Source organism: Podarcis raffonei, chromosome 14, assembly GCF_027172205.1.
Source record: "Podarcis raffonei isolate rPodRaf1 chromosome 14, rPodRaf1.pri, whole genome shotgun sequence".
NCBI classification, from domain to species: Eukaryota; Metazoa; Chordata; class Lepidosauria; order Squamata; family Lacertidae; genus Podarcis; species Podarcis raffonei.
In genome coordinates this window covers 14,547,787-14,561,607 of record NC_070615.1, presented here as the reverse complement: position 1 = coordinate 14,561,607, position 13,821 = coordinate 14,547,787, and the positions used below count along the sequence as shown (strand labels likewise).

Below are 13,821 nucleotides of genomic sequence, written 5' to 3'. Positions count from 1 at the left end.
AGGGCCCAGGACTTGCCGATCAGAAGGTCGGTGGTTCGAACCCCCGTGACGGGGTGAACTCCCATTGCTCGGTCCCTGCTCCTACCAACCTAGCAGTTCGAAAGCACATCAAAAGGGCAAGTAGATAAATAGGTACCGCTCCGGTGGGAAGGTAAACGGCGTTTCTGTGCGCTGCTCTGGTTTGTCAGAAGCAGCTTAGTCATGCTGGCCACATGACCCGGAAGCTGTACACCGGTTCCCTTGGCTAATAAACTGAGATGAGCGCCGCAACCCCAGAGTCGGTCACGACTGGACCTAATGGTCAGGGGTCCCTTTACCTTTACTTAGTGTAGGAGGATGCATAACCATACGTATTTTGAGATGAGAAATGTAATGTGTTCAGAGTCTCTTATTGGCTTATTTTACATTTTGGTGGATAACTCTGGTTCACAGTCCAGTCTTGTCTGCCAGGGGGTCAAATTCAACCCAGAATGCCATTTCTCAAAACCCACACCTAGTCAGCTGACATCCCACCTATGGTGATGACAACTAATGGGCGGGGGTGTTTTCTGTCTTGGCTGCTCTCCTGAGAACAGGCACATGCATCCAAAGCACAGTGCAGGGCTATTCGAAAGCCCTTTTGCAAACAGTTTTGCATTGCTCTGTAAAACTCCCACAGGGCTTCTTGCAAAAGGACTTTCAACTAGTCTACACTTTAAAGTCCTGACAACTGGAACTTCAAAGCACAAAATCCTAGTGATTGACTGGTGGGCAGCTCTACCTACTTGTCAAATTTTGCCCAGCGCAGGTGGGGAGATAAATATTTGGCCTGCCGGCCAGAAAACATTCCTTGCCCCTGCTTTGCATGTTACATTGACAGTATGGCCTGGTTTCCTGCTGACCAAATTAATTAAACCAAGGAGTAGGTTTAATTATACCCAGGGAACTCCTTAAACAAAAGCAAGAGATTTTCAGGATGTGATATTCATCCTAAGCCATCCTGCTATCTGGTCACATAAGCAACTAATTGGTCTGTGAGGTGACACTTCGGGAAATTTTACTTTATTTTAATTTTATGGTGGCATAACATGTGCAATGAACAGCGGTGTGGAAATCCTTGCTTTAGTTTTTTCCATAATATCTTTTCGGCTTTCAGTGTAATTCTTCATGCTTTTCATGCCTAGGTTTTCTTACGATGGACGATGGAAGCAAAAGCTTCAGTCATCAGTGGACTTCCCATTGGAAAACCTTGACTTATCGCAATATGTTATTGGCCCAAAGAGTAACTTGAAGAGATATAACCTGTTTGCAGTATCTGTAAGTAATTTTGTGTAGCTGTGAATCTTACCTGCCAGTTAATCTGTATCTAACATCACCAGTTAAGCAACCATGTGCATTGTAGTGGTGTTTATTAACATTTCCCCCTTGAAGGCTTTATCTTTTCGGTTGCACTTGGGAGTAGTTTATGCCTTGATTTTTGAGTACTGGAAAGTATTCGGGCCAAATAACATTTTGCGGTCTCCTAATTTCATTCCTGTTCTTTCTAGAATCATTACGGAGGGCTGGATGGAGGACATTACACAGCCTACTGCAAAAATGCTGCCAAACAGCGATGGTTTAAGTTTGATGATCATGAAGTCTCGGACATCTCTGCATCCTCTGTGAAATCCTCAGCTGCTTATATCCTCCTTTACACTTCTTTTGAACAGCGAACCGCCGATATAGCCACATAAAGAAACATTTGAAGAATATTGGTGTCTTTTTTGTAAATGCATCCTATAATGAGCTGAGCTGTGATGAGTAAAAGGTCCGTTGCTGAGGAAGATGTTTGCAGCGGTTTCTCAGCTGAGGTGTCTGTTAGTGCTATTGCTTAGTCCAAAAATTGTTAACTCTGCCGTTTAATAATATGGAACAATTAGTTTTGAAACCACTTATTTTTAGTAATGCTCCAAAATGATAAATCTAGCTTAGCCCTTTTTAAAAGTCATTAATATATGGGTTTAAAATGCCCCTGAACCCAACAATATCTTGTCTCCCACATTTATGCCTTTTCACACTAACCTTAAGCTACTGTGAATATCTTAGAATGATGTAAACAGGAATGTATGTGTACATATTGATTGCAGACTTGCACATGCAAAGTATGTATATAATAAAGGTATGTGGTCCTTTGAGAACCACTAGAACAGAAAAGGGGTTGCTTTTGTTTTGTCTAGAATATCTTCATTCTTACAGATAAGAGCACAGCTGTATTTTTTTGTTTGAGCTATGGCATTGATATCTGCACACCCTAAAATGTATATATTACAGAATTGATATTTTCCTTTTTAATAACTTATTGAAGCAATTATTTGAAAATACAATGGCCTGTTAAAGAACTTCTTTGCCTGTTTTGGACACTTGACAAGTTTGGATTTTCGGCTTTCCCTTACTCCTTGTGAAAATAATCCCATCTAAATCCCAAAGAGTGGTATTATGATGGGAGGGCAGGCAATGTTGCCCTGCGTGAGCCTTACTGGGTACACCTTGAGTGGATGAAGGCAGTCACTGCCTGCTGTCATTAGTTCTCCTCTTGACAGGGTCATAATTGGTCCAGCTTATTAATAACTTGTCTTGAGTGTCTGTTCCCCCTTTTAAGGCTTGTGGATCTGTGTCCCTGGGTCTCAAAGGTCCGCTACATATATGCATTTGTATATAACCCATTTAAAATTATATTTCATCTTGGATTCTGTAATAATAATAAAAAAACAACACTCCTTTAGACTCTGGCTGCCCAGGAAGACTTTATTTATCTAGCGGTTTGTGGCTTTCTCCGAAAGCTTACTGAAAATGAGTTCGTGTCTGGCACCTGTCTTTTCGCTGAAGGGAGAAGCTGTTCACAATCCCATTTTTAAATACCACGTTACAGCCTGAACGCAGGCATTAGGAAATGTGGTTCCTTTTCCTTAAGGATGACTCGAAACCTGGCCGGCCCGGGTCAGGAAACGTTTGCTAACAGTACCACTGCATCCTATGTACGCGATGGTTTCCAGTGCGTTTCCTAGCCATTTTGGTTTTTTACCGGCACAGAGAAAGTTTGACTGCTGTAAAACAGCAGATAAGCTGCAGACGTTTGCACAGAAGGGTCCGGGATCTCGCTGATCTGAGAGTCGTCAAAGTTGTACCAGCTTTGGGTGGGAGGGTGTTTGCAGTATGCAGTGTAGTGACCACCATCCAGATCTCCAAAATGGTTCTGTAACAATAATGGCAATAAATCAAAAGGTAACCAAAAGAGCATTTTGTTCATTTGTTCCAAGGAGCTAAGCCTGGTAGCCATGGTTTCACGACTCCCACCCCTTTCCCCCTGCAACCAGCACATTGAGAAATTGTAATCTGACTATGGTCACTTAGCAAGCAAGCCAGTGGCAATTTTGACCTGAGTCTCCCTGATCATAGACTAGAGAGTGAGATGTGTTTTGAAGAGCCCAAAGTTCCCCGTTTCCCAGACAGTGTCATCGCCTTTCTATCCCTCTCACCTTTTCTTACCAGCTTTGATGTGATTCAGGAGTGTGTTGGACCAACAGACTTATATGCACTAGAATAAATAGTCTTCTATGTCACTTACCACCACAGCAAATAGGCTGTATTTTGGGTTTTTCCGAAAGAGTGGATATATGTAAGAGGACAAATCCAGGTTATTTAACGGATAGTAGATGTCGGTTTTCAGTTTCTTCTTATAACTGCCTTGACAGTCAAACCTGAAAATAAATGATCATAATCAGAAATCACTTTCAAATAGTTTACCCAATCTACTTGGCAAATTAGTCCCCCTTTCCCATCTTAAGCAACCGTTTCTTTGTGGCCTGCACCATAGCCACCTGGAGAGCACATGAGATGCTGTAAATAAGAAGAACGGTACCTCTTTAGATGGAAGATAACTATTTTTGGCGCCTTCGCTATGCTGGCTCTCACAGCGGCATCTGTCTTTATCCCACAGCAGGAGCAGTTAATTTGGTTGTTCCAAGTCAATATGTCTTGCTGAAAGAAGCATTCGAGGCATTCCTGGGCCCCAAAAAAGTGGGGATTTTTGGGAGGGGGAAGAGGTGGAATTATTAGTCAACGTGTCAAACCACTATAACTAACTTACCTGCAGACACTGCTCCGTAATTGCTGAAAAGCAGGAATCCTTCCATCAGCTCTGCCGAAAGACTAGCTCCATTAGGCTTTGTCACCTGGCAGCAGCCGTTCCATCATGCTACTTCAATAGGAGAGATGGGAAGCTGGGTTCCTTCCACCAACTTGCATCACAAGCCAAGCTCAATCAGGCACCTCTTTGCCCTGAGCTGTTCCTATGCCACCTGGTCGTTATCAGATCTACCATTTAAGATTTGGTGCCTGAGTTTGCTTCGCCCCCACCGTCCCCTCTCTGTCCCTTTCCGCTTGTGCATCATGTTTTTCAGATTGCTGGTCAGCAGGCAGGGACTGTTGTGTTAATGGATTGTTTGTAAGTCACTCTTGCTGAAGAGAGGCGTACAAATTACCGTATTTTTTGCTCTATAAGACTCACTTTTTCCCTCCTAAAAAGTAAGGGGAAATGTGTGTGCGTCTTATGGAGCGAATGCAGGCTGCGCAGCTATCACAGAAAGCCAGAACAGCAAGAGGGATTGCTGCTTTCGCTGTGCAGCGATCCCTCTTGCTGTTCTGGCTTCTGAGATTCAGGATATTTTTTTCTTGTTTTCCTCTTCCAAAAACTGGGTGCGTCTTATGTTCTGGTGTGTCTTATAGAGCGAAAAATACGGTATCTAACTTGTGAAGGTTAGCTACCCAGAGATTTGTCTTTGTGTAGCTGCAGAGCTATTTAACACTACAACCCATTACTGCAGTGAGAAAGACCTTCTACCTACGATCAACATCTCAGGACGAGCATGACCCATAGTCATGTTCCCGTTTACCATGTAGGAACGCATAGGAAGAACACATAGGAAACTGCCTTATACAGTCATACCTTGGGTTACAGACGCTTCAGGTTGCGTTTTTTTTTGGGTTACGGACACACCAAAACCCGGAAGTACCGGAATTGGTTACTTCCAGGTTTTGGTGGTTGCACATGCGCAGAAGCGCTAAGTCACGCTATGCGCAGAAGCATCAAATCGCAACCCGTGCGTGTGCAGATGCGGCACTGCGGGTTGCGAACGTGCCTCCCGTACGGATCACGTTCGCAACCCAAACGTCCACTGTACTGAGTCAGACCATTGGTACATTGTCTACACCAAAGTTTCCCAAGCTTTGGGTCTCCAACTGTTTTTTTGGACTACAATTCCCACCATTCCTGACCACTGGTCGTGCTAGCTAGGGATGATAGGAGTTGTAGTCCCCAAACAGCTGAAGACCCAAGTATGGGAAACCCTGGTCTACACTAACCAGCAGCATCTCTCCAGGATTTTAACCCTACCTGCAGATGTCTGGGATTGAATCTGGGACCTACTTGCAAGGCAGATAGATTCTCTACACTATGGACCGATGGGCTTGCATTCTGACAGGTGGAGGTTGGCTGTTTCCAGCCCTGCAGGCAAGTTGCCTGAAGAGGGTTAAAATCAACATTGCAGCAACAATTTAAGCTGGGCTTGAGCTGGGGCAGCTTTGTTCAGCAGGGAGAAGCTAATACCTCTAGCGAACATTCAGTTTCGTAAGGAATGGGAAGAGATAATACGGTGAAGATCTCATTTTTGTATGTCGTCGTTTGGCATTCCAAACACATGATGTCATAACTGAGATGTCCTTCAAAAAGCCGGGTGATTATAGAGGACTCGCCGACGCAGCCCCTGGATTCCCAAGCAGACGATGAGGTCCCCTGGTTTCTTCTCCTACTTGTCTGCAAGGGAAGAGATGTGCCGTGTCACAGACGATATTTCCACCCTCCCGCTCGCTATTGTAACTAAAAGTCTTCTTCAAAATCATCCTCGGTCACAGCAAGAAATTGCCGTTAAAAGCATAACAATCCCGTTTGGATTTTGTATCAGAGTCTCAGGGCGAGGCCTTGATTCCTTTATTTTGGGGTTTTTTAATGATGGCTCAGATTTTAAAATTACATTTATCCCCATATGCATTAAAAACAAGTGCTTGGCTGCCAGTAATTACTCCCTCCAGTCTCCACTACCATTTCCTATATGCATAAAGTCTCCACTGTAAATTTGCTCATTGAAGTCTCAGCTGGAACGGAATGATTTATTGCTAAGCTTCTGGCTGCATCACAAAATAATGTTGAGTATAGATTCCTGTATTGTTTTTCCTCTTTAAGGGAAGGAAATTATTTGGCATTACATAAGGAGGCCATAGGAGTGGGGTGGCCATAGGCTATGGGGTGCTTCCTCCCAACATTTAATTCCTGGCTCTTGACAGATTTTGACTTTGCTACTCTTTTTAATTGATTATTTATTTATTTATTTATTTTGTAATTGTTGAGAGTGAAGAGCAAATGTGGCGTAAATAAACTTAACTATTGACTATTGCTTTATTGAATAGTAGATCCTTATTTTAAGTCTTTTTTTATTATGACTTATATTGGATCAGATTGTTATAAGATGTGTGATCTTCATTGTATTTCTGTTGTTTCTTCAGCTTGTGTGTATAGGCAGTACAGGTTAACTCGCAAGTTATGTGCATTCAGCTTTATTAACTTGGCAAAAAAAATGTTAAAAATGGGGTGGAGAAAAAATACTTTGGCAATCCCACCCACCACTGAATCTAATGTGTTTTGACTATACACAATTTTGGGTTTACACACTATCACCAAAATGCAACCCAACCGTAAGCTGAGAATCACCTGTATACAAATTAAAAGTGCAATGCAATGAAAAATTGTTATGTCAACAAACCAGGCTTGCAAGCCAAGGATTGAATGTGGATTTATAATCATATTCATCTAGATCAGAGGAAACAGGCAAACTCTGGGTTGCAAAAAACACTCAAAGTAAATATGGAAATTGTGGTGCATGAGGGGGAAAGGAGTGCACAAGCTCAGGGCTCCTCAGACCTCATCCAAAGCATCCCAGATCATAGTTTACCCAGTGAAACATTCACACACGCTTAGGTAACACTTGACTAAGAGCATTTAGCGTCTCATAGCTGTTACACGGAAAAGGGTGGTATTGGAGGGGGCGATTTGCAGACAAGCACACACAAAGCAGCATTTGTGAACCAGCTCTAAAGGAAGTACAAGACAAACTGCTGAAATCAAAAATATTATTCCCACCGTCTTAATCTGACTGGAACTCATTGCCACAAGGTGTTGCAAAAGATGAGAATTCAGTGGACAGCTAGAGTGGAAAGTTATAAAGACAGACAGGAATTCAACATAGCACTCTGGCAATCGTTCTGTCAGTGCAAGTTTTTCACATTGCCAGGTGGAACAATCTCCTTTCCCCCAAGTGATGTTCTGGGGATTTTCCTGACCCACCAGAGCTGATTTTAAGGGGTGCAGGTGGAGGGAAAGGGGGAAAGCCCTAGTCTGCTTGTGGAAGTCCTTGCACAGGCTTCGGTGCTAGTGGGGCTGGTTAATTGAATTCGACTCCATGGCTCACCTTCTTGAGAGCTTCATGCAGCTCATTCAAGACATAAATCAGAAACTCCTGGGCATCCTGCTGGGTCTTCTTGATGAAAGCCGGGTATCGCTCACCAATGACCAATCGGAACACCTCTGGGGACACGCAGTCAAAGTCCCCCAGCCACATATCATTCATCAAATAAGCAAAAGCAGTCGCTATCTCTCCATCCTCCCTTAAGAGATTAACAGGGCAGGGCAGGATAATTTTGAACAAGATAATCATCCATCATGGTTAACACTGGAAAAGGTACAATCCCCAATGGCTCCTAGAATTCTGTGGGCAACCCAACGGCTCAGAGCATCTTAGCAAAACATGTACAACTACACTGAGTAAAGCTTGAAGTCTATCTATGCAGCCTTTACCTTTGGGTAGTAGCTCCCCATGATCAGCATCTGTCTATTGTTTGCTAGATTGGGGAAATGTCTTTTTCATTATTGCTTTTAAGCTGTGCAAAGCCTTCTTTTGCTCTGCCCCTCCCCTTTTTGACCTATCGAAGCCCAAGCTTAAAAGTAAACATAACCTACAATGAGATTTGCAGGTAGAAAATCAGCAAGGATACAGTCTCAAGTGCAGAATGTCATGTGTACAACTATCTGCCTGCTGGACAAAAGTTGTGGGTATGTGCTTGGAGCTTTTCCTGAGGGAAGCGGCAGGGCAAATGGAAGTATCGATGAGCCTTCAGAGAGGTATCAAACACATTTGGAGGAGACACACTATGCGTACAAACGTGAGCAGAGGAGGGGAACCAAGATGATCAAGGGTCTGGAAACCAAGCCTTTTGAGGAACGGTTGAAGGAATTTGGTATGTTTAGCCTGGGAAAGAGGAGACTGAGAGGAGACAGGATAGCTATCTTCAAATTGTGGGGTGTAAGAATCAGGTGCAGTCAAATACAACATTGCTAGAGTAGACATGAAGGTTGTCTCAGTCCTCCAGCCAGAACTTCCTGCTTTCCAGGACTGAGACGAAACTTCCTATGTGTAACTTGAGATGGGCGTGGCCTCTCCTGAAGTAGAAAGAACCAGAACCACAGGCTGGCTACCATCTTGTCTCTCTTGCCTCTATTGATGCCATCTTAACAACAGCACTACTAAGATGCAGCCTTGGCTAAAGGCCAAGAGAAGAAAAGGGGGGCTTTCTCCCATTAGGAGATAGTCACCACATTTAAACTATGTTCTAACCTTTTTAGTCTGCCTTCTGGGAACCTTTTGTGTGTACAGATGATTACTAGTGAATCAACATTTTATACTTTACAGAAGACTCTGTAGCGTCTTATTTTAGGAGGGATTAAACGGGGAAAATACCAGGAAATATTTACAGAGACTCTAACGAATCTGAGCAAGCTATCTGCTGTGTGTATGTTTAAAAAAAGGGGAATGTTAACTCTGCTGATTTTGTTGAACTTGTAAAGACAAGTTGGGATAGGATATCTTAGACAATATAACCTCCCCTGCATCCCTAAACATTCCCATACAAATATCTCAAGGGCTGTCACATGAAGGAGGGAACAAGCTTGCTTTCTCCTGCTCTGGAGGGTGGGACTCGAACCAATGGATTCAAGTTACAAGAAAGGAGATTCTGATGAAACATCAAGAAGAGCTGTTTGAAGGTGGGAGGCTCCCTTGGGAGGTTGTGGACTCTCCTTCCTTGGAGGTTTATAAGCAGAGGTTGGATGGCCGTCTGTCATAGATGCTTTAGCTGAGATTTCTGCATTGCAGGGGGTTGGGACTTGGTGAGCCTTGGGGTCCCTTCAAACTCTACAATTTTATGTTATACGAACAGTAGAAGCTTCTGAGTCAAAATAGGTGACCTGGGGTGCTTGTTCTTAGGAGGAGAGGGCAGATCTAGCAGGCATAACAGAAACCTGGTGAAATGGGAGGAGTCATTGGGGCATGGTTACCTTCGCACATAAACTCTATAGGACAGGGAAGGGTGGTGTCACTCTGGATATCAGTGAGGACTTAGGACATGGGTAGGCAAACTAAGGGCCGGATCTGGCCCAATCGCCTTCTCAATCCGCCAAGCGGATGGACCGGGAATCAGCGTGTTTTTGCATGAGTAGAATGTGTGCTTTTATTTAAAAAGCATCTCTGGGTTATTTGTGCGGCACAGGAATTTATTCATATTTTAACTTACTTGTTTAGCGATGCTGTATACCTTCCAGAGAGGAAATATTCCACCAGCGGGGAAACACTGCAGAGGCACTGTATGACAGCATTCATGTAGCAGGTGTTGCCCAAGTTCCGCAGACCAGTTAGTCCTTGGTATTGGGGGTTTGTCTCGTCGTCGGATCTGTCCATTGCCTCGTCCGAACTCTCCAAGGGAAGGGCACCCTTGCTGTATTCCCAAAGCCAAACTATAGTCAAACAAGCCTCGTTCACATTGTGACGAAAGCAAAGACTTTACATTTATCAAGTGCATTCAAACATTGCTTTCCATATATACCCGACCATGTCTCTGTGCTGTATATTGTCTCCCTATTTGTTTAACTTACATGCAGAATTCATCATGCGAAAGGCTGGAGGGCAAAATATAGTCTGAAGCTCAACATCAAAAAAACTAAGATCATGGCCACTGGTCCCATCACCTCCTGGCAAACATGGGGGAAGAAATGGAGGCAGTGAGAGATTTTACTTTCTTGGGCTCCATGATCACTGCAGATGGTGACGGCAACCACGAAATTAAAAAATGCCAGTTTCTTGGGAGAAAAGCAATGACAAACCTAGACAGCATCTTAAAAAGCAGAGACATCACCTTGCCGACAAAGGTCCGTATAGTTAAAGCTATGGTTTTCCCAGTAGTGATGTATGGAAGCGAGAGCTGGACCATAAAGAAGGCTGATCGCTGAAGCATTGATGCTTTTGAATTATGGTGCTGGCGGAGACTCTTGAGAGTCCCATGGACTGCAAGAAGATCAAACCTCTCCATTCTGAAAGAAATCAGCCCTGAGTGCTCACTGGAAGGACAGATCGTGAAGCTGAGGCTCCAATACTTTGGCCACCTCATGAGAAGAGAAGACTCCCTGGAAAAGACCCTGATGTTGGGAAAGATGGAGGGCACAAGGAGAAGGGGACGACAGAGGACGAGATGGTTGGACAGTGTTCTCGAAGCTACCAACATGAGTTTGACCAAACTGCGGGAGGCAGTGGAAGACAGGAGTGCCTGGCGTGCTCTGGTCCATGGGCTCACGAAGAGTCGGACACGACTAAATGACTAAACAAATGTCTGAGCAGGGTAGGTAAGTTGCGTGTGAAGACTCAAATGGCAAGCCCATGGGTAAGATAAGTGCACTCTGCGCTTGCTCAGGGACATTTCCTTCTTCCTTTTAACTCCTTATGTCCTCAATTACATCTTTATTATTATTATTTTTTAATGATATTTATTAAGATTTTCCACCATAGAACAATAAAAAACAAAAAAGAGAAAAAACAGAAAAAGTTTAAAAACACATACAGTTCACAATCCTTATTTTCTATAACATATTTCCCTGACTTCTCCACACCTCTCCCTCTTGTATTCCAGGTCAGATTGTTGGTTCAACAAGTTCTTATCCCTATTTTTAAACCTTTTTATATTTAGTTCTTTTTTTAAAAAAACCAATTTTGCCTTATAGACTTCATATTTATACATCATTTCTTATTCTTTAAACCTTTTTCTAAAGTCGGCCTAAATTCCCTTCCACGATTTCCCCAATTTTCATACAAATATCCAAACAAAATAAAAACAGAACAAGTTAGATTATACACCCTTTGGATTCCCAAACTCCAACCCTCCCTTTCCCGGTTTCAATCCCCAACAAACGTCCATCAGTCCATCTACTATCAGCCTGGAGACCTCACGTCCGAGGCTCTTAATTCTCTCAATTATGTCTTTAATTGAGCTTTAATTAAAGCACTCATACTACTTTAATAAAAGTCAGAATTCTGGGAACTGTAGTTGAAGGGGAAGAGAATTGATAGAAGACTCTTAAACTAGAGTTTCCAGGATTCTTTGGTGGAAGCAATGAATAGTTAAAATGTATGTTGTGGTTGCCTTAGCATTAAAAGCAAGTGAGTTTTTCTTCACAAGAATTAAGTCCTGGTAACTGTTTGGTCCCCCTTCATGGATCACTACCTTGCCACGGCGAAGGGGCTTGAATAACTCAGAGAAGCTATGAACTATGCCATGCAGGGCACCCAAGATGGACAGGTCATAGTGGAGAGTTTTGACCAAACGTGATCCACCTGGAGCAGGAACCGGCAAGCCACTCCATTTGAATTATGGTGCTGGAGGAGACGCTTGAGAGTCCCATGGACTGCAAGAAGATCAAACCTCTCCATTCTGAAGGAAATCAGCCCTGAGTGCCCACTGGAAGGACAGATCCTGAAGCTGAGGCTCCAATACTTTGGCCACTTCATGAGAAGAGAAGACTCCCTGGAAAAGAACCTGATGTTGGGAAAGATGGAGGGCACAAGGAGAAGGGGACGGCAGAGGACGAGATGGTTGGATAGCGTTCTCAAAGCTACCAGCATGAGTTTGACCAAACTGCAGGAGGCAGTGGAAGACAGGAGTGTCTGGCGTGCTCTGGTCCATGGGGTCACGAAGAGTTGGACACGACTAAACGACTAAAGAACAACAACTGTTTGGTCAGATTGTACACCCTCTGGAATGGTGTCAGTTGTCAGGACATCCCTGAGTATATGCCCAGCAAAACACAAGAACATGATCTTCACAGATGATGCTCATTTTTGACGGACTGTTCAACCAGTAAAGCACTGGGTGGGGAAATTAGTTGGAAATAGGCTTGGTCCATATCCCAAAGGTCAATTTTAGAGTCTTTCCAGCACCATGAGTAAATATTTCATGTCCAAGCAAACTTTCTAGATAAGAAATAGGGAAACAATTTTCCTGCCTTCATGCTTATTTGCTGGTCGCAACACTCAGTTCTCCAAGGAACGGAGAAAATGCAGGGATTTCTCCCCAGTCACTAGATGGTAATTAATTAGCAATTGGTTTGTATAAAACAGAAACTCACAGTAGATGGTATATATTGAAGTTGTCAGGCATCTTTGTTGACCTAGAAGCCATTTGCAGGCTTGCAAGAAGACCAAGTGGTGCTCTCAATGGAGTTGGGTTGGCGGCCCCTTCACCACCCCTTTTTCATTTTGACACTTGGATGGTCTGCTTCCTTGTGCAATCACCTTGCTTCATCTTACGCCTGTTCAGAGGACCCAAAATACATGGGCTTATCCTGATGACTCTTTGCACTGCTCCCCAGTGTTCCAAAACGGATTCTTCCAGCATCATAAATGCACGCTCCCTTGTTGCTAGGGGATGGTGTTGGGGACTTTCCTAACAAGATAGAAGGGCCAAGCGGTTCTAGAACCATCAACTTCTTCAGAGAGGACTCTAGTCAGTTGCCTTCCAAGGATGAGTCAGCTCCTGCAGGATGCCTGGGCAACAGATTTTATTAATGAAGTTGTTTGGGGTTGTGAGATCCTTCTAATTCCTCATGATGCTCAGGTTTGACAGTACAGGACCACAGCCAACCTCTCCCATAGCCAAGTTGGGTTTAGCTCAGGGTGGATAAAAATCAATGATTTTTAAAAAATAATAATAAAAACATCAGATTTTTAAAATTTAAATCATTTTTTTATTTAAATTGGATTTTTAAAATAAAATGCATTTGGAGGAAGAATCTTTCTAAAGATAGTTTTCTATTTAAGTTACATTATAGTCCAAAGGCTATCCAACAGGAAATAAGGAATTGTTTTTAAGTTTTTCATGTGTGCTAAAATTCAGTCTAAGCTTCTTATTCTTTTAATGTTTAACCACACCAGTTAACAAGCATGGATACATGTGCTATAATGTTGTTGTTTTAGTTAAATAAATTGTTTAAATTGTTATTAAGGAAATTATTGTTTCTCTACTTCTAATAAAGTGCAGCAGAAACATCCTCCAAGTATAAACAGTTAACTTATTAAACCTCACAATAATTTCATAATTATCTATGTATTTCTAACAGTATAACCAAATCAGTAATTTTTAATATAACTGTAAAAACTACTCTGAAAATTTATTATTCCAAAAATGAAATCTGCATCTGGTTGTAAATATTAAGATTATACCAGCAAGACTGAGTCTTTCTGTTAAAAAATTGATTGAAATCAAGTCTTACTTACTAGTGATTTAAATCGATTTGATTGAAATTATATCCACCCTGGTCTAGATTCCTGGCTTGGTGTAAGCTCTCTTCCTAGACAGTTATTTCTTCCTTGAATT

At 42.7% G+C, this 13,821-nt stretch overlaps 2 protein-coding genes across 4 annotated transcripts in view; one reads left to right on the top strand and one right to left on the bottom strand.

The window, feature by feature from the left end:
* USP8 (ubiquitin specific peptidase 8) overlaps positions 1-2,742 on the top strand; it is a 35,266-nt gene extending 32,524 nt beyond the window's left edge. For all 3 annotated transcript variants that reach the window (XM_053365107.1, XM_053365106.1, XM_053365104.1), the window contains 2 exons: positions 1,164-1,296; positions 1,527-2,742. In XM_053365107.1, coding sequence (XP_053221082.1) covers positions 1,164-1,296; positions 1,527-1,712 — 319 coding nt within the window. In that variant the 3' untranslated portion in view covers positions 1,713-2,742. The remainder of the gene's footprint in view (positions 1-1,163; positions 1,297-1,526) is intronic.
* Positions 2,737-12,839, bottom strand: USP50 (ubiquitin specific peptidase 50). The gene is made up of 7 exons (XM_053365139.1): positions 12,575-12,839; positions 9,697-9,897; positions 7,539-7,734; positions 5,624-5,830; positions 3,878-4,020; positions 3,584-3,716; positions 2,737-3,211 (listed from the first exon to the last, which is right to left on the bottom strand). Exons 1-7 carry the CDS (start codon positions 12,625-12,627, stop codon positions 3,020-3,022), a joined length of 1,125 nt encoding a protein of 374 aa, XP_053221114.1. The 5' UTR covers positions 12,628-12,839; the 3' UTR covers positions 2,737-3,019.
* Positions 12,840-13,821: the final 982 nt, after the last annotated feature.

Coding starts and splice junctions, on each gene's coding strand:
- USP50 (XM_053365139.1), bottom strand. CDS start 12,627: ATGGCTTCTAGGTCAACAAAGATGCCTGACAACTTCAATATATACCAT. Junction 7,735..9,696: donor TATACAGCATCGCTAAACAA/GTAAGTTAAAAT, acceptor TAATCTCTTAAG/GGAGGATGGAGAGATAGCGA. Junction 3,212..3,583: donor ACAGCCTATTTGCTGTGGTG/GTAAGTGACATA, acceptor TTATTGTTACAG/AACCATTTTGGAGATCTGGA.